Source organism: Triturus cristatus, chromosome 8 (genome assembly GCF_964204655.1).
Source record: "Triturus cristatus chromosome 8, aTriCri1.1, whole genome shotgun sequence".
NCBI classification, from domain to species: Eukaryota; Metazoa; Chordata; class Amphibia; order Caudata; family Salamandridae; genus Triturus; species Triturus cristatus.
In genome coordinates, this window is record NC_140591.1 from 1641872502 (window position 1) to 1641899032 (window position 26531).

Genomic DNA, 26531 nt, shown 5'->3' on the forward strand with positions numbered 1-26531 from the left:
TATCACAAATATAGTCTGCAGTTCGAGTGCATAACAGGGAGAGAGTACACCAGCTGCGAACCTCATACCACAACTCCGATCATTGTACATCCAAGGTCGTTGCTGATGATGGTCCTTCTTTTACAGGCGACTTCTTCTTCTGTTTCCTGAGTTGTTTTAAAAAATCCTCCGCCTGTTGAGGCTTGGTGCAGAATGTTTGTGTCCCCTGATACGTGATGCGCAGACGAGCGGGATTTAATAAGGCAAATAAAATTTGTGCCTGTCGCAACTTTTGTTTAACAGCGATGAACTTGCGGCGCTCCTCCTGGACCTGCGCAGTGAAATCCGGAAACATCGTGAATTATTAGGAGACAGCACTGGGAGAGTGCATAGGATACAACCGGGCTTACCTTAAACCTGGTTGTACTTCCGACCCAGCGGGTCCTAGAGAGTCGATCGGTCCAGAGGAGATCGGTGTAAGTCTGTGTCTGGGGTGTAACATAAGGTTTAAATAAAGCCAACACATAACGTTTATAATTAATTAAACGCTGTGCGTATGTGTGTCTTTAAAAATCACAAGGGTCAGGCTAAAGCTCATAATATCTTACCCTTGTAATTTGTTGATCTGAATCAATCATGAAGGTTAATGTCTCCAATCTGAATACAAGTGGTGTATTGAGTTTCAGCTGACCGAGTGAGTCGATCAGGGTTGAGGTAATGCCAAAGTCTGTGGAGAATTGTGTTCTTAATAATTACTATTGGTGCTAGTTAGGAAGCCATTAAAGAGTGAACTACCAAGATATATAACTCTTGGAATTGATTAATGATATCCTACCTCATGACGAGTGCATCATTGAGTATCGGCGTGTATCTCCCCGCGTGTGGTTCTGTCTGTGAGCAGTGCGCATACCCGGAAGTGGTATTTATAGCTAGTTCCGGGTGTGTAGAAAAAACCACTAGACCGTGTGTAATCGAACTCAAATTCAAACGCGCATGCGTAGAGTGTAGTGTGTCGGGTTTCGGTATTTGTCAAGATATACTAACCACGAATTGAGAAATCTACAGCCGTAAGAAGCGACTTTTGAAGCAATTCCGACACAAGTTTATCGGGTTAACAAAAATCCGAAAAAAACATGAAACCATATAAAAGGAAAGTAAAACAGAAAACAATCCCACAGTTAATGTTTGGGAACAGAGTATTCGAGTACGAAAAACACTTTTGGTTTGTCATTATCACCTTATCATGGTGAGTTCTCAGTTGAAGCAGACGTGAAATTAGTGGTCATACATATTAAAAATACTTTCATGATCGATTCCCACAGTTATTGTTTGGAAGCAGAATATTCCAGTACGAGAAACATTTTTGGTTTGTCGTTATCACCTTAACATGGTGAGTTCTCAGTTAAAGCAGATATGTTAAATTAGTGGTCTCGCATATTAAAATATTTTCATGATGGATATCATGGTTGGGGCAAGAGACAAATTTCATTTGTGCACATAGTGAGCATGTGATTACTTTTTATAAACATTTGCATATGTCCAGACATGTCCAGACTGCTTTTTCAGACCACCACCATGTGTAACCTGGGTGACTGCCTACATACCAGCAAGGGCAACCAGCCTTAGTGATGCTGAATGTATTTGCATTACTGACTGAAACCTCAAACCCCACTCGCTTGTAAATACTGTGCATGATTCCACATGGAAAGCAGCTGGGTGTGTGCTAAGAGTCTGCTTCTGCACCAAAAAATGGCTCCCCCTTTTTCCTACTAATGCAAATATAAAATTACCAGAGTAGTACACAATAAATCTCTGCCTATATTTCCCACCATGTGTAACCTGGGTGACTGCCTACATTCCAGCAAGGGCAACCAGCCTTACTGATGCTGAATGTATTTGCATTACTGAGTCCAACCTCAAACCCTTAAACTATTCTTTTTTTATACCAATACACCTTAATTTATCGTGAAAACACAGTCCATATTTTTTTACATGTTCCTCACATTTAAATTTCTCCCAAAACTGAAAATAATAAACACAACTTCAACAAAAAGAATTACATTTCTATTATTCATTTCTTATTTTACCATATACATCTCCTCTCAAACTCTAAACTCACCTTTAAAATTAGTTAGCTGTGAAAGAAATGTGGCACTCAAACAGCAGATTATCTGAGCCAGGATCTCTGTTCTCTACACCTCTCTCCTCTCAGCAGATCCAGATAATGGCAAAGTTTCCCTCTATTTTTCCACACATATACATGTTAATTTCAAATCTCAGTGCTTCCCCCTTTTTTTCAAATGTAATCACACATTTCTATTGGTTGAAAACCAACCCTTTTCCAAAAGTACCCTTCCCCCAACTTGACTTCTGCCTAGTACCCTTCCCCCAACTTGACTTCTGCCTGCTACCATAGCAACAGCTCATGGAACACTGCTGTGTGGAGTTAGGTCAGAAGTTCGCCAAACAATGTTTCAATTCCACAGAGCAAGAGTGCTTGACTTTTCTAACCTAACAGCAAATCCATAGTACTGTTCTTTGGTAACACATTTTTCTGTACCAATACAAAACATGCTTCTATAAATTTACACATACAGCCTAGTTTTTAGTGTAGAATGGTATGAAACAGCCAATCAGTTCTTTTTTTTTTTTTTTAAATATGTATGCCTCCATTTCCAAACTGTCTTTCATTTCTTTTTACCATTCTACTGAAATACACCTCCTGAGTGCATCCAGATCTCCTTTGAAGATGTTCACAGTGTGGATTGTAGGACACAGCTATGTCTTCTGGAGTGAAAAGTTTGCAGAGAAAACAGGTATGGTGAGAGACCTTGCTTTGCCAAATGTAGACATTAAATGGATTGGTCAGAGAGGGTTAAAGTGGCACCAATTGATGCCATTGGTGAAATCCTTCTTGCAAATCCAACACCCTGACCTCATAATAGTGCACTGCGGTGGCAATGACCTAGGCACTTTGACTGGGGTAGGTCTGGAAATGCTTATGAAGGACACCTTTGCACAACTGTTTTCACTTTTCCCTAAAACTGCCTTTGTGTTTTCTAACATATGCCAAAGGCAAAAATGGAACTGGTCCAATCATTTCTGTCCACAGATTGACAAAGCAAGAAAGCACGTCAACAAATCTGTTTCTGCTTTCCTCCGTGACTATGGTATGGGTTCCATTTACCACAACAACTTGCGTTACGACATGCAAGACATTTATAGAGGAGATGGTGTGCACTTCAATGATGAAGGGAACAGAGTCTTCCTCTTGAACCTTAGACTCTGCATCGGTACTTACTTGTAGGTACCACTAAAAAATCACTTCATAAACACGGCTATTTTTAGAGCCCCCTAATATCTAAACACTTAAATCTGCATTTCATTTCTTTTTTTCTTTTTTTTTTACCGTACGCTTACCGTACGCGTACCCCGTGATTTTTTTTAAAATCAATAAATGTTTTCTTTGTACTTTTCTGTCCTTCTTTGACCCCCTTACAAATGTTAGGGGGTCTGTAACTCTCCTCCTTGCCCCCTTTTCTTGTTATCACTCTTTTTTTTCTGAGTGAAACACACGAAATGGCGGCCGCCGCTTCCTGGTTTCGGCCGATTCGAATGTTTACTAAGATCTAAGAGCCAATCAGAATCGCGCTCGCGCACGCCACCGTACGCGTACGGTAAGCGTACCGTAAGCGCACCGTAAGCTGGCTCAGATATATATATTGATTTAAAGGCTATTTTCTCAGAATCTACTGAACAGATTTACACCAAACCTACAAAAGGCACTTCCTTGACCTGAGGACTACCTCTCTGCCAAATTTCTAGTAATTCTGTTCAGCCGTTCGGGCTGTAGCCCTGTCTAAAGGTCCTATGGAAAAATGCATGGGAAAAACGCGTTTTGGGACCCCCCTTTTATCTCAGCCCCCGCTTGACGAATCCCCCCGAGACTTTCAGGGTAGGAGCGGAGCGTAGCGCCCCACCTATTTTGAAAAATTCGCGAGGATTCGTCGACCGGCGCCAAAGTTATTCAAAATAGAATGTTGCGGATTTCCTATGGAAACGTGGTCCTAACTATAACTACCTACTGGCGACCGCCAGTAGGTAATGTATATATTCACTGAAAAAACCATAGGTTTCACACATGTTATAGTTAGCTGGACATTTCGCTGGTACAAAACCATTGAAATTCCCCCGTTATAGTTAGTTCAGCTAACTATAACTCGCACGCCCGCAATCCACTGCTGATGACGTCACATATTATATCACTCATGACATGGTCAGTGACATCACTCATGACATCACTGATGACATCTCAAATGACAAGTTATAGATTGGCTGTACCCTGTAATATGGAATGGCTCAGCTGGTTTTTTTTAATTTGGATAATTTGGATAAAGTTGAACAGCATAGTTAATATCTTCTATAAACTTATAAACACTTTATTTTTATTTTTTATGGGTTTTTGACCGTGCGCGCACCGTGAGCGCATGATGCCCGTGCGCGCACCGTGCGCGCACGGTGCGCGCACGGTGTGCGTATGCGTACGTGCTCCGTGTGCGCATGCGTACGTGCTCCACGTGCGCATGCGTACGTCGTGCGTGCTCTGTACGTGCATGCGCGCGTGCTCCGTATGCGCGTGCTCCATACGCGCATGCGCGCTTGCTCGTATGCGCATACGCGCGTGCTCGTACACACATGTGCGCGTGCTCCGTGCATGCATGCGCGCGTGCTCCGTGCGCGCATGCGCGCATGCTCCGTGCGAGCAAGTCATGTGATCATGAAACGACACTTTTCATTGGTTCATAGTAGTTTCAGTTCCAGAATCTTCAACACCACACCCACTCCCATCATTATTTCTTCTGAATCCCTGGGAGAAGGAGCTGAGCAGCTTTTCTGTTCAGAATGGCAGAGCAGCAACCAACTTCTGGGAGTGAGCAGGAGACTCTTGTGTCACAGAGGCAGAGGAAAGAGAAGGACTCATTCATATGGCAATTTATTTTCTTTTCCTGAGGGGCAGAAGAAGGTGAATGCTCCAAAAGTCACCTGCACTATTTGTGGTGCGACCTTTTCAAGAGGAAATCCTAACAAGAAATACTCTTTTAGTATTTTCACTATGATAAGGCACGTTGAAGGAGTCCATCCTGTGGCTTTTGCTCGAGCTGCTAGAGAAAACCCTCCAGCAGCTCAGCCGAGCACATCATTGGCAGCTCAGCCGAGCACATCATTGGCAGCTCAGCCGAGCACTTCATCTGCGGCGGCAGCTTCACCTGCTTCTGTTCCTCTGGATATGCACCCTCTTTTTAAGAATGTGCATATACGGTGCAATATGTGCAATGCTCTCCTCTCTTACGGTGACACCAGCATTAACCTGATAGAGAGGAAGATAGAGCAGCACACATGCTCCTCGCCAGAGTTTTTTTTTTTCTTTTTGTTCCTCTGTTCCTCCATTAACACAACGGCTCTTTTTAGAGCCACCTAATATCTAAACACTTAAACTTGATTTTTAGTTCTATTTTACGAATTTTTTTGCCACCGTGCGCGCACGGTGCGCGCACGGGGCAATTTTTTGAAAAGAAATAAAACGCTTTTTTCTCCATTCGGGATCCTTCAGGGACCCCCTGACAAAGGCTACGGAGTCAGGAACTCTCTACCCTGCCCCCTTTTCACGTTCCCCACCTTTCTTTTAAATGGAAACACACATTTCTATTGGTTGCAAATTTCAAACCTTTCCAAATGATTACTACCCCCAATATGACTCCTGCCTCCTAGCATAGCAACAGATCATGGAAAACTGGTGTGAGCAGAGAGGTCAGAACTTCAGCACACAATGGGGCAGATTTACAAGCTCCTTGCGCCTCTTTTGCGTCACTTTTAACATGGAAAAAGTGACGCAAAAGTGGCTCAAGGGGCTTGTAAATCTACCCAATGTTTCTAATCCAAAGAGCAAGATTGCTTGACTTTTCAAACCTAACAGCAAATCCAAACTAATGTTCTCTGGGAACACATTTTTCTGAACCAATACAAAACATGCTTTTAAAAATGTAAACATACAGCCTAGTTTTTAGTGTTGAATGCTCTGAAACAGCCAATGAGTTTTTTTTTTTTTTTTTAAAAAGTATGTAAGCCTCCATTTTACAACTATCTTTCATTTCATATTGACATTCTACTGAAACACACCTTCTGAGTGCATCCACATCTCCTCCTCACTCCCTGAAGTAGTCTGCTGTTCTGCCATTTTCAAGTAAAATTGATACCTGTTCAGCTCCTTGTCCCAGGAAATAAGAAGAAATAGTGAGGGGAGTTGCAAGGCATTTATAGAGGAGACAGTGTACATTTCACAGATGAAGGGAACAGAAGATTCTGGAAGAGAAACTACTATAAACCAATGCTTCTGAGTGCATCCAGGTCTCCTCCTCACTCCCTGAAGTAGACTGCTGTTCTGCCATTTTCAAGTAAAATTCATACCTGTTCAGCTCCTTGTCCCAGGAAATAAGAAGAAATAGTGAGGGGAGTGGCAAGGCATTTATAGAGGAGTCGGTGTACATTTCACAGATGAAGGGAACAGAGTCTTCCTCTTGAACTTTAGACTCTGCATCAGTACTTACTTATAGATACCCAAAAACACTCAATTAACATAACGGCTCGTTTTAGAGCCAACCAACATCTAAACACTCAAATTTGATTTTAATTCAATTTTTTTTTACGGGTATGAGGATTAGAAAAGGGGGTAAGGGAAAGTGAGAGATGGAGAGTGAAGGGATGGAGGGATTTAGCAAACTGGAGTGAGAGAAAGGGAGTCAGGATGTCAATGAGCAAAGCAGAGTGAGGGAGATTGAAGGAAAGAATGCAAAAAGGTGAAGGGGTGTGAGATACAGACAGGAGAAAGTGAAGTAGGAGAATAGGAGTGACTATGAGTAAAGGATAGTGACAGTTAGGGGAGGTGAGGGAAGGAGAATGACGGAGAAGGTTAAAAAATTAACATAGATGGAAAATGAGTGATGGAGAGAGGAGGAGTAGTAGAAACAGAGGAGCAGATTTATAACAAACTAACGCAGCATGGTGCAGCAAGTAATTTTGTTGCGCCGTGCTGCGTTAGTTTCGAAGCACAGAGATGCGACATATTTACAAGAATATGTCGCATCTCTATGCTTCCCCTGCGCTGGCGCACAAACTGCAGCCATGCGCCGGCGCAGGCTCCCTTGCACCATGGTGCAAGGATGCCTGCATGGTGGGGAGATTGTTCTTGTGCAGGAAGGGACACCTTCCTGCACAAAAACAATCACAAGAAGCTTTTTCCTCTTTCAATGCATGCTGTAGAATGCAGCACGCACTGAAAGAGGGAAAAACGAGGAGAAATAAAAACATTTCTCCTTGTTGTGCCTCGCTACGCCACCTCTAGGGTGGCGTAGCATTCACACGCATCTCCAGAGTTACGATTTCTCGTAAATCTGGAGATGTGTCTAGTTCTATGGGTGTTGCATGGGAACACCCACAACAACACCCATGGAACGCCCCTTGAACGCACAGTGCTGCATGTGAAGTGGCTGTATTTACGAAGAGAGGAAAAGTCACACAGGGTGGCTTTTCCTCTCCTTGTAAATATGGAAGAGCCCCCTGCGCCACCAGTACGTCATGAAAAGTGACGTAGTGGTGGCGCAGGAGGCTTATAAATCTGCCCCAGAGATGTTAAGGAAAGTAAGGGTAAGATAGACAAAGGGAGAGAGACAGAAACAGAGACAGAGAGCAAGGAACTGAGAAAGAGTAACGCAGTTAGAATGACTGAGACATATGGAGACAGGGAGAGAAACATGGTTGAAAAAATAGTGGGGAGGCAGTAAACATAGGGGAGTAGTAGAGAAGGAGTGAGGGAGTTACGAAAGAGCAGTAAAGCAAGAAGAGAGATGGAAGAGGAATGAGAAAAGCAGAGTGAGGAGAAGTGAAGAAAAGGGAGCATGAAAGTGAAGGGGTGAGAGATACAGATATTTTAAACGTACCTGTTCAACGAAATAACTTAATTAGAAATAAATTGTTTTTTTAATTGCAAGAAAAATGGATTCAATTTCTTAAATTTTCTTTCGAGATCTGATAAAAAAGAAAAAAAGTATTAATATTCAACAATACATTTTAGAAAACAGTACATGTATTTTCATATTTAACAAAGTAATTTTTTGCCCTTTTTTTGCTGTTTTCAGAATGTATTGAATTTCACTGAAACTAGTGATATCAATTGTATTCATCATTTAACAGCGGGCAAACAAATAAACAATCTGAAAGATTGTTTAAAAAAGCCCTGAATGTATCCTCACTAAAACTTACCTTGATAGAAATGTAACATATATATTAAAAATATCTTCTAAGAACAATAACATTTTGCAATAAATAACATCTGTAAATCTTCTTGCTTAAGCACATACACCAAAATAATATCTGTCAAAGAAGTCCACAATATAAACATTTACCTTTCCATGAGGCCAAATGGTAATTTTTAAATCCTTTTTAAGTGAAATATCCAATGTTAATCCTATAAAATCCTATAAAATTGAAAAATTTGTTTCTTCAGATGCTGCAATTTGTATCTAAAATTTTGGTTTCAGAAAAATTACGTAACAATTTGGTAATTCTGCAGGCAAACGTTGCTTGAAAATCAATTGAGAATCATTACACAGTGTCCAGCCTTTTTCACATTTTCGATAAACTGTGTAATGACCAGAAGTTATACAAGGTCCATCATGGAATATTATTGCAACTGCAACAAAAGTTTTTCCTGATATTGATAATTGATTTCCTACAAACTTCTTTATTAAAGTGTCCAATTTTGTACCATAAGCTCTGCAACGTTGCATCATTAAAATTATATACTGTCCATATTTGTTTAAAAATAACGTTGACAACATTTCTGATTTACATTGAGAACATTCCATGTTGTGATCTGCATCTTTAACTAATTTACTAAAAGTCACTAATTCACTCTCTGGTAATGTTAAATGTATGAACCTTTCAGAATCAACATTAGTACTGCATGTGTTCATACAGTTTTCACAACAATGTTCCCATTTATAAGAGAGACCAAATATATTTTCTATTTCTACCCCTTCATCTTCCAGTACCATAAACATTTACATTAAGAATTCCTGTGCATCTTGCTGGACATTTTGTGTAAACTGTGTACATCCAGAACATACATCTAAAAGATTTCTAACATCAGAAGCACTTTCTATTTTAGTTTTATCATTACTCAGCTTCTCATAAAGGAAACTCAGCAGAGAACAGAATCTTTTTTCATGATTTCGTATTATCTGCTCTTGCAAACTATCAAGATAAAATACAACATTCAGCACTACATTAGCGTAGCAGTAGACACCAGAGCTATTTTCAAAATGACAACCAACAACCTCTTCAACATTGTCCTTTTTCTTTTTGCTTGCAATCACATCACTCTCTATTTGTTTACACTTCTGTACGTCCTCATTACAGATATTCTCAATTCTCCTTTTCCGACAAACAACACGTTTTTCAAACACAGGATACTGACCTAAATGAGGAGCATAACTTCTTCTTAATCTATTATACTCCTTTACACAGTTTGCATCAGCACTAACTTTTGAGTCATCAAAGTCTATCATGAATAAACAAGATATTTTTTTCACTCGTGACAAAGCAACATATGCCATATCTTCTTTAAACACACTAGATCCAATGTTAACAAAAGCACTACAGTTAATCCTTGAGATTTGTGAATAGTTACAGCATACGCTAGAGAAAACGGAAACTGTTTCCTACGTACATATAAGTCTTTCACAAGCAAAAAACGAACTGAACGATGACTAATGTCTTTAACCTCTTCAATCTGATCAAATTTTATTTTTAAAAATTCAATTCCATCTTTTTTCTGGTAATTAACAAAACCCACAACTTTACCCATAGCTCCATTCACTAAACCTTTTTCTACATCCAAATTAAGTCTTAAAATTACTCGACAGTTCATACATACATAAAGATTTTTCTCTATACCAGCTGTTTGATATGTTTTTCTCCAGAGAATCCAATTTAGTTGTCAATTTGCTTGTCAATATAATAGTTATTCCTTCATTCTGTATTTTTTCCCACAGCTTCCAGTTTTATAATCTCTTCATTTTCCAATTTCAAAAGTTCTTGATTGAATATAGAGCATTCATGTAGTGTTGGCATTAAGCAGATTACAGTATTTTTTTCAGCAATTTTCTTGTATATTTTCTCTGGAACTATTTGTTCCGTTGGAAACAAATTACATAGCAATCGACTCTGTAAAGCTTTTCTGCCATGTTCTGTGAGTAGTCCAATTCTGATATCTTTGAGAATACTTGCATAATCCTCATCATTTGCTTGCCTCATATTGGTAATGAGTTCTTTATACTCAAAGTATGTCCAAATATTCACATTACCTATACTTCCTACCGACTTTTTCGTGTCTTCATGTGTAAGAGTATGAAATACTGGTTGTCCTTTAACTGGAGTGAGCGGCAAAAGATCCCCAAAAACTATGTTTTCCTCCAAATAACACGTCATAGTCTGTCTTTAGAATTTGCTGCATTCTTAAATGCACAAAGGCAAGCATTAAGTTTGATACCATGGTTACCTCATCAATAATGAGTACTTTCATTTTCTTCAATACTCTTGAAACTTCAAAACATGCTTCTCCTGTTAGCTTGTGGTATTGTATTTTGTTCTCATGCTCTACTGGTAACATTAGGAAACGATGTAAGGTAATTCCTTTCATGTTATGCGCTGCTAACCCAGTTGGAGCAGTAACAACACAAGACAAAGTTGAATCAGTTTTTTTCTGTAGGTAGCTTCTAATTACTTTAATTAAGAAACTTTTTCCAGTTCCAGCTTGTCCACTCACATACATTCTGATTGGTTCAAATGATGTGCATGAGCACTCTTTATTTTCATGTAGTAATCCGTGATCGATTTGTTTTCTGACTTCCTCATAAATTTGTTGTTGTTCATCATTCAGTTGTTTTTCCAATTTTGGTAAGTTTATTAAATCTTCCTGAGCTTGATTCATAGCTGTTTCCACTTCAGTCATGGCTATTGCAGCTTCATTTTCTACGATTGGTTGTCCTATAGGATCTTGACTGAACGTCCCAGAACTTTGACTGTCTTGAGAACTGTCTCTAGCTACTTCAGCTGCAATTGTTGCTTCTTGTTCAATTTCTTCATTTAACATTTGTACATAAGTTGTGAAAGTACTGCATTCTATGCTATCTTTGCATGCATTAAAGGAATCTTCATAGTTCTGAAAATCTCCAAGTAATTCATCCTCTGAACGCCATGGTTTAAACAACTGTAAAAGTGCCAAGTAGTAAAATTCCTTTTTGTCAGTAGTGTCGCAACTCAGCTTCCTGTGATTAATCAAACTTCCTTTTGTTTGTTTCACCAAACATCCTCCCTCACCAATGACTTTAAATTTTCCATTGTTGATGTCTTCTCTGGCATTCCGTGTAAACATGTAGTTCTGCAGCACTTCATAGAGACACATGTTCTCAATATGATGACTTCTTTGTGGGTAATATGTGTCCAACATGTTTGTTCTTAAAATGTCTGTACTTTCAGGTTCGTTCTCTGCTAAATATTCAATTTCTTGAATAGATTTCAGTACCCGATTTTGCATTCCTGCAAGGCCTAAACTTACCCAAATTATTCTTCTGGATTTGGAGTACAGACTTGCAGATGATAACCTATCTGAGCATTCATATGACACAATTTCTCGATGCGATAACATCTTTAAACTGAAACTGTATAGCTTTTTACTGACAGTCTTCTCGTGAGAAATCTCTTCCCATATTTCTTTCAATTCCGTTTTCCCAGATTTAGTGATGTAAGATGTGACATACCGAGCAACAGCAATAGAATTGTCAGCTACATATTGAATATCCATGTTAGCATTCCACATGGATAAAATGACTGGGTTGTAGTCATTTATGTATTTAGACTCTTCTTTTCTTCTTAGGTTGTAGGTATTTTTCGGCGATTTTCTTGTAATAGTATGTCACACAGCTGACATAAAACTGTTTACTCTTCCTTTTGAAAGAACAGGTCGTGGAAATCCAAATCGGCATTTTGTGTAGAATTTATCTTTACTCTTGTACTTTCGTCGACAGTACTTTCCACATCGATGACTTTGGAAACATAAAACTTTCTCTTTTAAGTTTTTTTCTTCTGTGCTTTTAGGTATAGCACATGTTGCATATTCTTCAATGAAAGATAAAACTGCATCATCAGGATCTGTTCCAAATTTTGGGGCATCCTTGATCCACAACAGCATATGAATATGAGGAGCACCTCTTGCTTGGTACTCTTTTCTCCAAAAGAAATCCACAACTTCTCCAAGAGATGGATTTTTTTTATTGCAGATGAAGGACATCATAGCCTCAAATCTATGATTGAAATATCTGCAAACATTAACCGGATCCAATGAGCACAATTCTCCTGCTGTCTTGTATTGGATGTTTTCAATATTTGAATTTGCCTCTCGAAGAAAATCCAGTAAATCATCCCAAGCGTACTCAGCACAGCTCAGGGTAAGGAACCATGTAGGAGTTCCTAAATTCCGTAACATACATTTCAATTCTCCATGGCGTCGGTACCAATATTCATTAGTCCCATGCTGACAAGCCATCAGATTAATCAATTGAGATTCCAAATGATCATCTCGCTGTTGCACTTTGTTCATAAAATCCTTTGCAGACACATTATGTAGATGTACTCCAGTTTTTAAAATGTGATTTACTGCATAAGATAGTGCAGCCAAGTCCCTTTCAAATAAAAGATGGAACAAATAAGGAATACTTTGACGAAATCTTGGATCTTCTGCATATAATCTTGTAGTCCGATACTCAGATGTAGGAATCTGTACTGTACGTTCATCATATCGTCCACCTTTTCCGGTAGGAAACAGCTGGGGAAAACAACGAGCTTCCAAGCTCTCCTCCCATACACTCACGGGAGTTCCTTTTGCTTTTTTCATCTGAAACAGATCAATAGCGTTTCCCATAACTTCTTTAGAATGAAGAGGATGTATGCTGAAATGTTCATAAATTTCTTCTTCTTTTGACTTATCCACTTTTTCAATTTGCCCAGTTGGTATTCCTGTGTCTGCTAGTAAAACTTCTTCATCTTCATCCATATAAATTGATTCATACCATTTATTATTTCTTTTCAAATATAAATTTGCTCTTTGTACTTTTTGTACATCTACCAGCTCCTGCCGAATTTTCTTATTCTTTGTAGGTACACCATTAACCAGAATAACTAATGGTTCAGTTTCCAAACTATCTGCAACAATTGCTTCAATTTTTTTTTTCAAATCCAATGGCAAATAGACAACTCTTCCTTTTAAGCCTCTTTGTAAATCTGAAGGAGGTAATTTACCTGTTTTGGGCTCCATACGAGCTATAGTCTGAAACGGATGGACACATTGAATGAGTATAGACTCATTCGTATTTAAATCAGAAAGTTCTGCAGGAATATCAACCAATTCTAAATTATTATGTACAGCTCTAGCTGGCATTTTATTTTCTTCTAACTTGTTATAACAGTATTTACAAATACGCTGATCTTCACCCAAATCAAAACAATTTTCCAGAAATAAATATATAGCAAAGTCCTCCCACACATGATTATCTTCTTTTTCACTTTTTTTTATAGAGATCAACATTCCTTGTTTGAGTTTTATAATGGCTTCTCCGGCAACAAATACAAGTAATATTTGGTCTTTCATTAGAGATGATAGTAAATTTTGTCATTTGATCTTCAAAGTTTTTACTAACAGTGAGTTCTACATTTTCTTCCACATTTTCCTCAATAACTGTGTCAATTCCTGCACTTTCTTGTTCTGGACCAAAGTAACAAAACTGAATATCATCAGTAACCTTCTGTACATCTGATACAGATCCATGGAACAAAGCAGTATTCAACTCATTTAACTTTAGTGCTGGACTTTTAGCAAAATACAATCTTCTCCAAACTTTCTCATTTCAGTATGATGTACTGCCAGCATCCTAAAATGGTGAAAAACACTTTGGCAAACTTTCCTAGAAAGACAAGCCAGAGAATGTCCTTGCAAACCAGTATCCTTTCTCACTCTGCATGGATCTAGTCTTTGAAGCATCTTAATCTTCTGTTTAACACTTTTTTTTACTATATTCTCTTAGAAAGTCACGTAATTTATCAATAGATTCCTGTCGTACAGTACAAATACTACTACAATTCCAAGTGTACGCTGGGGCTTTAGGACGTCTCCCCATAACCTCATCAGCTAACACTTCTTCCTCATTTCTTGGAACCATTTTCTCCTTTTCCATTACACAACCATCTTTAACTTCATATGCTCGACCATTGGTATCAACTGCATGCAGCAAACTATTACTTTGAAGATAACTCTCTTCATTAAAAAATGGTTCAGTACTTGAACTATGCTTCCATTCTCCTAAGAACACTTTACAAAAGTTATTTTTTTTCACTACTCTTTTTCTTTTGCTGTTTGACTTCATTGCATTGACTAAATTATCTAATGTACGCATCCTGTTCAAAATTAAAATGAATAGTTTTCTTTTTAATTCCAAAACCTTTGCAACAATTGATTCAATATGTTTCTTTTTCTTATAAAATTTGGCTTTCTTCTTACATTTTTTCACATCCTTTAGCAAATTTAACATCACTCTTCTCTGAAACATTTTTCTACGAATGTTTTTAAAATCTATTTTTCGTTTTAATTCATCCTTTCTTACTTCTGATTCTACATTAGCATTTAATATTTTCTGTCAATTGTGTTGTTGTTTTGTACTTGAAACACTATTTGCAGTGGATATATTTTTAACATTTTTTCTTTGTTTGAGGATATTTAAAAAAAAATCCTTAGTCTGCTTACCAGAAGACTTTTTCTTTTTTCCACATGAGGTTCTTCAACTAATTTTTTTTGTCCAGTTGTCTTCAAATATAGATGTTGTTGCTGTTCTTTTCTCTTTCTTGACTTAATAGGCATCTTTAATTTATTTCAGTGTTGTTCAGCAATACCTGAAAGGAACTAAAAAATAAATACCTTTATGTAATTTAAATATATTACGAATTTTTTTTGAGCTTTTCAAATCCTATCATATGAGCTGTCCCTTTCCTACGACTGCAAGTCTCACAGAACAACAGCAACACAATTTAAAACTCTGACATCAATTCCTGTGTGCACACAGACTCGTGGTGTGATTCTCGGCAGAAAACGATATTTGATTGGCAATTTCAAAACACATTTACTACTGTTGTACAGTAACTGATAATTACTGTAACAGCCTGACACATTTTCCTTACAGTTTAGAGAGGCAGAAAAGAGCACATGTCCTAACAGCTACTTGAGACCATGAACATGTGTTACCTGGGTGAGTGATTTGTCTAGAGAAAAAGAAATTAGCCTTGGTGACATTGAATGTGTTAGCATTACACACTGCTATCTGAAATAAAACACAGTGCTGAATAGTAAGCATGGGAATGCATGAGAAGCACCTACCTGTGTGCTAAGAGTGTGTTTCTTGAGACTGTGTATTGTCAGGTGCAAGACAGATCTGCATGGACGCTTGCACAACTACATGAAGACTGCAGAGATCTATGTAAGAGTACATGTGTGGTAAGGGTTAATTGGAGTTTTGAACATGTAGGAATTACCTCACCCATTGCAGGAGTGGAAGGAAAATCTACCATGTTGATTTCAAATGTGTTAGCATTTGCCTCTCATTTGTAAGATAGTGATTTCTGCTGAATGCTAACCATCACAGTTCAAGAAAACAAGCTGCCCCTTTCCTACGAGTGCAAGTCTTACAGATCAACAGCAACATGAATTACATCTCTGACAACAATTCCTGTGTGCACACAGACTCATGGTGTGATTCTAGGCACAAAACAGTATCCCTCAATGATACCAGTACACCTTAACTTATGCTGAAGACATACTCCATAATATCTTACAAGTTCAAAGCAGTTAGATATCTTCCAAAACATAAAATGTAAAACACAACTTGAAAAAAATGAAACAAAATTCTATTATTTATATCAAAATGAACCACATACATCCCCTCTCAAATTCACAACTCACCTTTAAAAGTAGTTAGTTGAGAAAGAAATGTGGCACTCAAACAGCAGATTATCAGAGCCAGAATCTCTGAAATGTACTCCTCTCACCAGAACCAGTAAATGCAAAGTTTCCCTCTCTTTTTTCACACATATACATGTTCACTTCAAATCACATTGCTTCCCACATTTTTTCAAATGGAAACACACATTTCTATTGGTTGCAAATTTCAACCCTTTCCAAATGATCCCTACCCCCAACATGACTTCTACCTGCTAGCATAGCAACAGGTCATGGAACACTGGTGTGAGCAGAGAGGTCAGAAGTTCAGCACACAATGTTTCTAATCCAAAGTGCACGAGTGCTTGACTTTTCAAACCTAACAGCAAATCCAAACTAATGTTCTCTGGGAACACATTTTTCTGAACCAATACAAAACATGCTTTTAAAAATGTAAACACACAACCTAGTTTTTAGTGTAGAATGGTTTGAAACAGCCAATGAGTTCTTTTTATTTAAAAAAAAAAGTATGTAAGCCTCCATTTTACAACTATCTTTCTTTTCATATTGCCATTCTACTGAAAGTCACCTTCTGAGTGCATCCAGGTCTCATTGGAAGATGTTCACAGTGTGGATTGTAGGTCATAGCTATGTCTTCTGGAGTGAAAAGTATGCAGAAAAAAGAGGTATTGTGAAAGACCTTGCTTTGCCAAATGTAGACATTAAATGGATTGGTCAGAGAGGGTTAAAGTGGCACCAATTAATGCCTTTGGTGAATTCCTTTCTACATCTCCCACAGCCTAACCTTATAATTGTGCACTGTGGTGGAAATGACCTAGGCACTTTAACTGGGGTAGGTCTGGAAATGCTTGTTAAGGACACCTTTGTGCAATTGATGTCACTTTTTCCACAAACTACCTTTGTATATTCTAATATATGCCAAAGGCAAAAGTGGAACTGGTCCAGCCAACATTGTCCGCAGATTGACAAAGCAAGAAAGCACGTCAATAAGTCTGTTTCTGCTTTCCTCAGAGACTATGGTATGGGTTCTATATACCACAACAACTTGCGTTACAACATGGAAGACATTTATAGAGGAGACGGTGTACATTTTAATGATGAAGGGAACAGAGTCTTAAGCTTGTTTTTTAATTCTATTTTTTTAAAGATTTTTTTCCGCCGCGCATCCCGCGATTTTTTGAAAAAAAATAAAATGCTTTTTTCACCCTTAGGGGTCCTTCAGGGACCCCCTGACAAAGGCTAGGGGGTCAGAAACTCTCTACCCTGCCCCCTTTTCACGTTCTCTAATTCTATTTTTTTAAAGATTTTTCTCCGCCGTGCGCGCAACCCGCGATTTTTTGAAAAAAAAAAATGCTTTTTTCACACTTAGGGGTCCTTCAGGGACCCCCTGACAAACTCTCTACCCTGCCCCCTTTTCATGTTCTCCACCTTTGTTTTTCTCTGTCACACAAGTCCCACACAAAATGGCGACCGACACTTCCTGATTTCGACCGATTCGAACGTTGACTGACATCTAACAACCAATCAGAATTACGCAGGCGCACAGCACCGTGCGCGCGCCTGTAGATATGTATGTACTTTTAAATGCAATTTTCTCAGGAAATACTGAACAGATTGACTCCATATATGCAAAAGGCACTTCCCTGACCTGAGGACTACCCGTGTGCCAAATTTCAAGAAATTCTGTTCAGCCGTTCGGGCTGTACCTTCGACTAAAGGTCCTGTGGGAAAATGCATGGGGAAAACGCTTTTTGGGACCCCCCTTTTTTCTCGGCCCCCGCTTGACGAATCACCCTGAGACTTTCAGGGTAGGAGCTGAGCGGAGCGCCCCACTAGTTTTGAAAATTTCGCAAGGATTCGTCAACCGGCGCCAAAGTTATTCAAAATAGAATTTTCAGATTTCCTATGGAAACACGGTCCTAACTATAACTATCTACTGGCGACCGCCAGTAGATAATATATATATATATATATTGCGCGCACGGTGTAAACCCTAAAAAAATAAAAAATAAATAAATACATAACTTAGCATTTAAAAAACCGTACAAATTCACTTAAAAAACCATAGGTTTCACACACGTTATAGTTACGAATTAGCATTTAAAAAGGCTTGCAAATTCACTTTAAAAAACCATAGGTTTCACACATGTTATAGTTAGCTGGACATTTCCCTCGTAAAAAACCAATGAAATTCCCCCGTTATAGTTAGTAAAGGGAACTATAACTCACGCGACCGCAATCCAGTGCTGATGACGTCAGATATTACATCACTGTATTTAGCCACTTATTTACCCATTTTTCCTTCCTTTAACCTTTAGCTATACATATTTAATAAATATTTATTTTACAGAAAGACACATATGTCATCAGTGATGTAATATCTGACGTCATCAGCACTGGATTGCGGTCGCGTGAGTTATAGTTCCCTTTACTAACTATAACGGGGGAATTTCATTGGTTTTTTACGAGGGAAATGTCCAGCTAAATATAACATGTGTGAAACCTATGGTTTTTTAAGTGAATTTGCAAGGATTTGTAAATGCTAATTCCTAAATATAACGTGTGTGAAACCTATGGTTTTTTCAGTGAATTTGTACGTTTTTTTATATGCTAAGTTATGTATTTATTATTATTATTTTTTTTTTTAAGGTTTTTCACCGTGCGCTTAAATTAAACTTCCTGAGATTTCTGTTTTTAAGTTTAGAATATTATAGTTTTCTTTTATATTCTTTCATTGTATTTTTGTTTTGTTAATAAGTTTATTACTGGCTGAATAATTTCACTTTATTTTTATAATATGTGAGGAACTACGCTATGTGGTTAGCTGAATACAAAAGGTATGCCCACTGGGGCTAAATCAACTTAAACGGAAAGTTTGGAGCTATCTATGCCCGCATGGGCTTTATTGGTAATGCAATCGATATCAGGCGCATGTTGCTATTCCTTAACAAGGATTGTGCCTGATAAAGCAATGATACAATATAATTCTAATCTGTAGATTCAATAATATTGTCTACATTTTATTGTATATTGCTTTGTTTTTATACATACTCCGACGCCGCTTACCGGCTTTTTTGGTATTTAGCAGCTAGAAACTACCAGTCTTTTGTCTGTTACAACTGTTTTGTAGTCCTCACATGACTTCGTCACGTGCACAGCATAAAATTGTGGAATTGTTTGACAAAATTTTGTTGGTGAACAAGCCTGCTGGTTCAGGCGAAAAGCGTCCGACATAGCCACTGATTAAACCCTGGCTGCATTTGTCAAGACACTGCGTCGTGTCCTTTTGTTCTGAGAGGAGCGTTTGTTTCTATGTATATATATATATATGTGCAAAAAAAGAAGCAGATAACTCTGTGTAGTCGAAAGTAAAACGCACGCTCAGGAAATCCCACCAAGTGAAGGTTTAATGGTCGTAATTGTAACGTGTTTCGACAGACAAGTTGTCTTGATCACGCAACGATAAGAAGTGGGTCCATTACATATCCTTGTACAGACTTAAACTGAGGACTTACTCCAGAGTAGCTGAAAACGTTACCCGGTAGTGGCGGCCATCTTGGAACTTGTAAATGTTAATAAAATACACTGTATTGTATCAAAGTCGAGTGATCCAGGAAACAGTATTTGCCATAATGGATGCATGTTTATACATTAATGGATACACCCGTAAAATACATACGTGGTGCATTAAACTTCATTGGTAAAATTAAACAAATACATTTGTTGTGTCACAGAAAAAAAGGTTGTAATGCGTGCCATAGTGGCTGAAAGCAATGGTCTCAGATAACATGTTTGTCTATTGTCCTGACAAATATAAGATGCTAAATGCTGAATGTGTCAAAAGAATGCATCAAATGGAATTCATCAAGTAAAATGCATGAGACAAGTGGTGAATAGCACAATACAAAAGGCTCCACAGGGCAACAGGTAAGATGTACAGCAACGTATGAATGTACTAAGAATAGAATGAAAATTGTCCACCAACGTGTACTAAAATGGTACATTACTGCAAAAGACAATAAAGAACCAAGAAAAATCTTATCTCCCAGATGCAAGTGCCCGTGAATGAAAAGAGGAAGAAGAAAAGGGTAGAAAACAATGTACAAACTCCCTCCGCCATAGGTGGGTTCCTTCCTTTCCTCCTGAAAAAAGTAAAACCAATACAAATGATTTTAATGCTGAACAATTGCACAATGATTGAATCAATGCATTACAATTTACTCATAGAATGTCTAACATATTATACAGTTGTCGAGACAGGTGGAGGAATAGAAAACTGCAATTAGTCATCATGGAGATGGATCGCTAACTCCTCATGAAGATTGTGTCCCCACGGATGCTTGGTTTCGAGCTCCAAAATACACTTGGATTCACATTTGAGGAGCTTCAGTACACGATTGCCACCCCTAGGGCCCATGTGGATTTGCTTAATGGCAACAAAACTCAAGAGGGAACTGTTCGATAAGGTTTCTATTTCTCCACCTGTCTCGACAACGGTATAGTATGTTAGACACTCTGAGTAAATTGTAATGCATTGATTTAAAATAGATAGATAGATAGATAGATAGAGATCCTAGGCTCAAGAGCACCTGTGTTGTTGGGAACAACCAGGGCAACTTCCTAACTGTGACCCTTTTTTCTCTCCTTCTCCTGGAAAAGTTTGAAAATTGAAAACCTGATTACAAAAAGTGAATCTGTGGGCCCTGGCGAGTGTCAGATAAAACAGTCCAACTGTAATGTCCCTGGGGCCCCACAAATCCAACATTCCACCATATCACTGAAGGGCACTCTCCAGGGTTAAAAACCTAACTCTGGCACTCCCTGGACATGTTCATCATGCCCCTCCATGGTGCTCACTGCCTGGAAATATATGGTTACAATCTGTCTGTCATGCTATGGCATAGCACTCACTCCTTATAGAATCATGTTGACACCATGCTCAGAAAGTTATTTTCAGGAGGTCACCTTGCTGCTCCACCAAGACGTGGTGGTTGTTCCTCTTTCACTGTACCGCATGGCCGAGTCATAGAGGCAGAAACATTGCCATAATATATGGTGTGAATGGTATATCGCTTGTTCATCAAGAACTCTTTTAAAACCCTTCTGGTATTGATGGCTGATCTTCTCAGTCTGTGAAAGAGTGCACATTAGGGACCATTCCAACATTTTTGCATTACTTTTCAGATCCAGAAAATGGTGCCCAAAAACCCCCTGCTCACCATCTTCAGGGAGGACAAAGGCAGCGCACGGTACTTTGATGTCGCCATGGCCCTTCTGAAAGGTTAGTAAAGGCTTCACCTCCACAAAAGACATCCTCCATAACATCTAACATAACAGCACACATTTGTAAAGCACAAGTTCACACCTTGGGGTATCTTGTTGCTGAATAACAAGTGTTTAATATTACCCAACTCAGTGGTACTCGTTGTATTGACATCAGTAGGATGAAAGGCTGAGTGGACACACAAGGATTTGAACCTGCAGCCCTGAAGTCAAACACAGGTTTCTGGAGTGGGTGTGTTAGTCCACTGAGCCACCAGGTATATTGTATTGTATATGGCATGTGACATGTATAATAACAATGCATAGTACGACGCATAAAAAGAGGAAACACGAAACACTCATATTATGAGTATTGGCTCTCTTCACACCCGAACGCTGTTAGATTTGTGCTTCTTTCTAGTTAATTTTCAGCATGGGTGTTAGTGTCCAGCTTATAACCATAAATGGGCAAGATCATTGGGTCTTTTTTCCTATGTCTCAACTATAATTTATTGTTTGCACATTTTGTGAAGTCTGTTGTGAACCACAGCTGATCATGAATCCTGTGATAAAGCTTCTGGTTCGTGAATTTAATTTTCTGTTTCATGAACCTAAGGAGATAGCCAGCCTATTTTGCTTTGTGAAGCACTGATGTCCATTTAGTAAACATGTTTGGTTTGTACAAAAGATTCATGAAATGTTTTTGACTCCGTTATTGTCCACAGCTCTGCCTCACTGGTTCTGGATCCAGGCTGGTGACCCTGGCTCCGATTTCTGATCAGAGGAGGTTGTAGCCTCATCCTGCCTGGCGGAGCTGTGACCATCACATTCAAAACAAGCATTTTCAATGCAATTGGTCTCACCTTTGGGGCCTTATATTTATTTAGCTATGCAGCACATTAGCCTGGGTGCTGTAATATCTACTGTTCTTTAAAATGGAGGGAAAGTAAGAACCAAACTGCGTGACACGCCAGGTATGGGAGCACATGGAGAGAAATATTGCCTTTCAGCAGGAAATGGTATAGTCCAAAGCTCTGTTTTCAATATAAAATCAGGGCCTTTGGTGGTCCTATCACTGAAAATACAAGATCTGAGAAAAATATTATTGTGTACGGGTGGTCGTGGAAGACAACTTCTATGGACCGGAATCTAGAGAATGCTAAAGTGATTCTGGTATTTTACTGACCTCTGCTGGTCGTTTTCTTACTGGAGGAGAAGAGAGCGAGAGAAGAGAAGAGAGCGAGAGAGGAGAAAAGAGCGAGAGAGGAGAAAAGAGCGAGAGAGGAGAAAAGAGTGAGAGAGAAGGAAAGGAGCGAGAGATGAAAAGGCGAGAGCGAGAGATGAAAAGGAGAGTGAAAGCCTGCAATCAGACATTCTGAATTGTTTACATAATGTTGTGGATTTAGGGAGATGTAACTGTTAGACCTAATTGTCCAATTTGCTGTGATCTGCTCTAAGATGGGAATGCAATGAGAAGTGTTTCCATTTTTACTCATAAAAATGTGTTGATGACAAAGTTTTTGTTGTGACTGCGAGGTTAAGGTTTATGTTAATAGACATGACCTATATGTACCCAATTCAGAACGGAGTTTTTATCATGCCTCTGACTAGGTTGATTTGGAGGGGGCGGGATCCATAAGTGGGAGCCCCCTGTGCCCTCCAGTCCAGTAATGCCACCGGAGGAAGATTCCTCGGACTCTCCTGCTTTTATTTCCCTCTCGACAGGCACTCACAGGAGTCAGAGGGGGGAGGGTGGGTTCCCCCTGCCCAGTCCTTCTCCTGACATTTCCTTACTAAAGATATTGAAGCACAGGTGGGCGATACCATGTTGGAAGAGGGTGACGGCACTTATTGTATTTATTTTACAAATTAAGCATTGGTCTTGACGCGTCAGCATACGTCTCAAAGCAAGGTCCCTGAAACGACGAGAAGACGTAGTATCAGAGCCGAGGCCGGGTGTGAGGGGGTCCCTGAAGGGGGAGCTGGTGCTGACAGCTGTCGACACCGAGGCCGCCTTTGGTCTCACGTGCCGAAGACACTTCCTGTCACCGAAGCTTCTGAAGAGAGGAGCTGCAGGAAATAGAACCGGCTGCGCCCGTTTGAAGTCCACTGCTAATGGGGCACCCTAAGAACGGATCCCAACCGAAGGAAGTTTGGGGGATGTTGAGGTGAAACGGTAGGGCGGCACTACAGCCTGTCAGTGCCAATTAGCAGTGGTGGAGAAAAAAATGCCATGGACCTAATGCGAGCAAGAGAAATGTCCCCCAGTTCACAGGTTATAGTTTTTTTAAAAAAGCACTATCTGAGGCGCAGAGGCCCCCCTCACACTCCCTGGAGTCACTGCACCATCTGCACCATCAATAGCTATGCCACCCTAAGGGGAGGTGACAATGCGCAAAGGGGGCAAATGGTGTGCGCGGCCGCTTTGATGTCCTCAGTGGCCGCGCGGCTCACTGAGGACATCAAAGCGACCGCGAAAGTGATTAGGCAGTGCTTTTCAGACTGCGAAATGGTGCACGCGCCCGGCGCACATGCACTGTATTTGGAGGCCTGAAAAGCACTCGTTTGCACTTCCAGATCCCCCTTTTACAAAAGCTCTCACGAGAGTAGCACTAAAGCGCTGGCTCAGGCGAGACCTAAAAAGTAAAGTCCCCAAGCAGAAAGCAATTCTGGTATTTTACTGACCTCTACTGGTCGTTTTCTATCAAGACAATTAAATAGAGGCAGTTGAACAGAAAAAAGTCTGTACGCGGAAGCAGGCAAGTCCTAGGTCTGATCTCCTGAGCCCACAAAGTACATACACATATAAGTATATACTAAAGTATATATAAGAGGTCTTGAATGCTCATCCAAAAAGGAGGTGATTCTTTATATTTATTGCATAACATGCAGACATCTGTATTATTCTACTTGGGATAAAGTGTCACTCAAAATGCCACAGATAATGCACTGACATGTTACACACAAGCACACTCAAAACACGTAAATCTTATGCATGACCAAACCTAAAACTTGGCAGTTATGCATGTATTATACATGCCAACAGACCAGATTCAAGTAGGAAAATCCTGATTTTTAAAGCCAAAAATGGCTTTGTTTTAGACACCACCCGCCTCATGTTGCCTGTATTTCAATGGGAAAAATACATTTCCACAAATATTTTACTCTCTCCCTTTTTCCTGTTTTGAAATGTTGGCATGCATCATGCATAGTTACTAATTCTGTGTCAGCTTCTTGACTCAAAATATGAGTGACATCAAGCATTTAAGAGGTTGTTCACATTAAGGTGAGTGAAAAATTAACCCTTATTTGAAAAGGAGACGTAGGCTTAACAAGTGGGTAACCCCATCAAAATCTATGGAAGCTTTTGTTAGGGAGGCGAGTGGAAAAAAGAGCTGCACCTGACCCCTGAAAGACAGGGTGAGTTTACAGGTATGATCCTTGGCAAAGTTCAAGTGAATTCAGGCTGGAGGCTCCTAAATTATCTTAAGCTTCTCCAACTTAACATTTGTTACACTTCAATTCATATAAATAAAGAAAATGCACTAACACCATTTTGTCTTAAATTCTGTGTTTTCTTTTCACAATTGTTAGCAGGTATGCAACTCCATGTGGTGTTTTCTAAAAACTAAAACTTTGATGGTAGAAGAGAAATCTCAAAATACATTTTCCTACTTCACTTTTAAGAAACAATTGTCAAATACGCAATAGATGCATGCCAACATTTTAGAAGCAGCCGTGCCAAATACCACTCACCAGGCTTCAGTGTGGTGGTCCGCATCACCGCACTGAAATGCATTGTCATACATTTATAGTGCCTCCTCAGCTGTCGAGTCGGAGTGCCGCTAATTAGCACCACTTGATGAGCAAAGCTCGCTATGGGCTGGCACCAATGTAAACATTCCCGACACCGCTGCATTCAGATTCACTTACGACATCACAAGAGTCAGTCTCATGGTTTTCTCAATGGCTACTGCTGGAAGAGCCAGGACAGACACTGACTGTGTGAGACGCCCATCTGTAGCTGGGCACAGTTTAAGTTTGGCAGCAAGTGTAACCGGGAGCCTGCCGCGACAGCTTGCACCGCATTGTGCTGCACGGCCCGGGGGCGGCAATGACTCAGGAGTGCATATATTGAAGGAAGATCTTCACAGGTAGAACTGCTAACTACAGAGAGCACGTGCAACAAGACCACCAGCAGACTAAGTTACCAACAGACACACAAAAGAGGTACAGCACAGACTGCATCACGTGCACCGCACAGGCAACACCAGTACATGGTTCCTTCACATGGCATAATACAACACATGGGAAGAACCAATGCTAATATCCCGCATAAACAGAACAAGCGAAGTCCAAATAAATGATGGATAATAAACTTGTTTTGTCAAGAAGCGCAGCATATCTGGCAACGTTAAGGGTAAACGCCACCCAGTACCATGGAGCCTGCATGTGCACCCATGAAGAGCAATGAGGGCGGGGAGACAAAGAATAGTGGGACCCTCATACTCTGAACCAAGCCCCTCAGATAAAGCTCCTCGTGCTCATGACTCTTAGCCACCGATGCTCTCGGCCATCCTTACACTTGTGATGCCAACATATAGGGGTTACTTTGGCATTGAAGTAGTGCTTCAAATGGAAAAAGAAAAGTGCAGGTACTCGCCAAATTGAGATGTGGGCTAGGGGGCGGGGCTATGGGCAGCGCAAAGGGATCCGGCCAGGGGCACCCATTGAAGCATAGATGCAGGCAGACAGGGCATTCAGTACATGTATTTTAGACACGCTTGCATTCGCTGCTGCCCACATTAATAAACCTTGATTCTCATCTGCTGTGCTACAGCATTACTATCGCCACCTTCCTCCTCTGCCTGGTTGCAAACAAGTGCTGCTGTACTCTGATATGCCAGCAGGAATCCTGCTCTTCGATTTCCCAGAGTAACGAAATCTGTCTGTTAGCAGGCCCACGTACAGTTCAATGCACTCCACAGAGCCTAAGTAGACACTGCGCAGGCGCGCAACGCCCATTGGGCTCAAAGGGCATCAGCTCCCCCTCCCCCCTCTCGTGTGGGGCACCCTGGGCTAAGACAGCTTCCCGGGCACAAACACAGCCGCACCCGAGTACTTCACAGGTCTTTAAAAGACCATTTGCTTGTTAATGAGGCTTTGTTCTTTT

General features: G+C 39.9%; 1 protein-coding gene across 1 annotated transcript in view; it reads left to right on the forward strand.

Moving 5' to 3' along the window:
- Positions 1 to 26531, forward strand: part of LOC146808477 (transient receptor potential cation channel subfamily M member 2-like) — a 1642641-nt gene that overhangs the window by 325868 nt on the left and 1290242 nt on the right. Inside the window, exon 10 of the mRNA XM_085623575.1 lies at positions 21281 to 21377. Within this exon, the coding sequence (XP_085479701.1) occupies positions 21281 to 21377 (97 nt within the window). The remainder of the gene's footprint in view (positions 1 to 21280; positions 21378 to 26531) is intronic.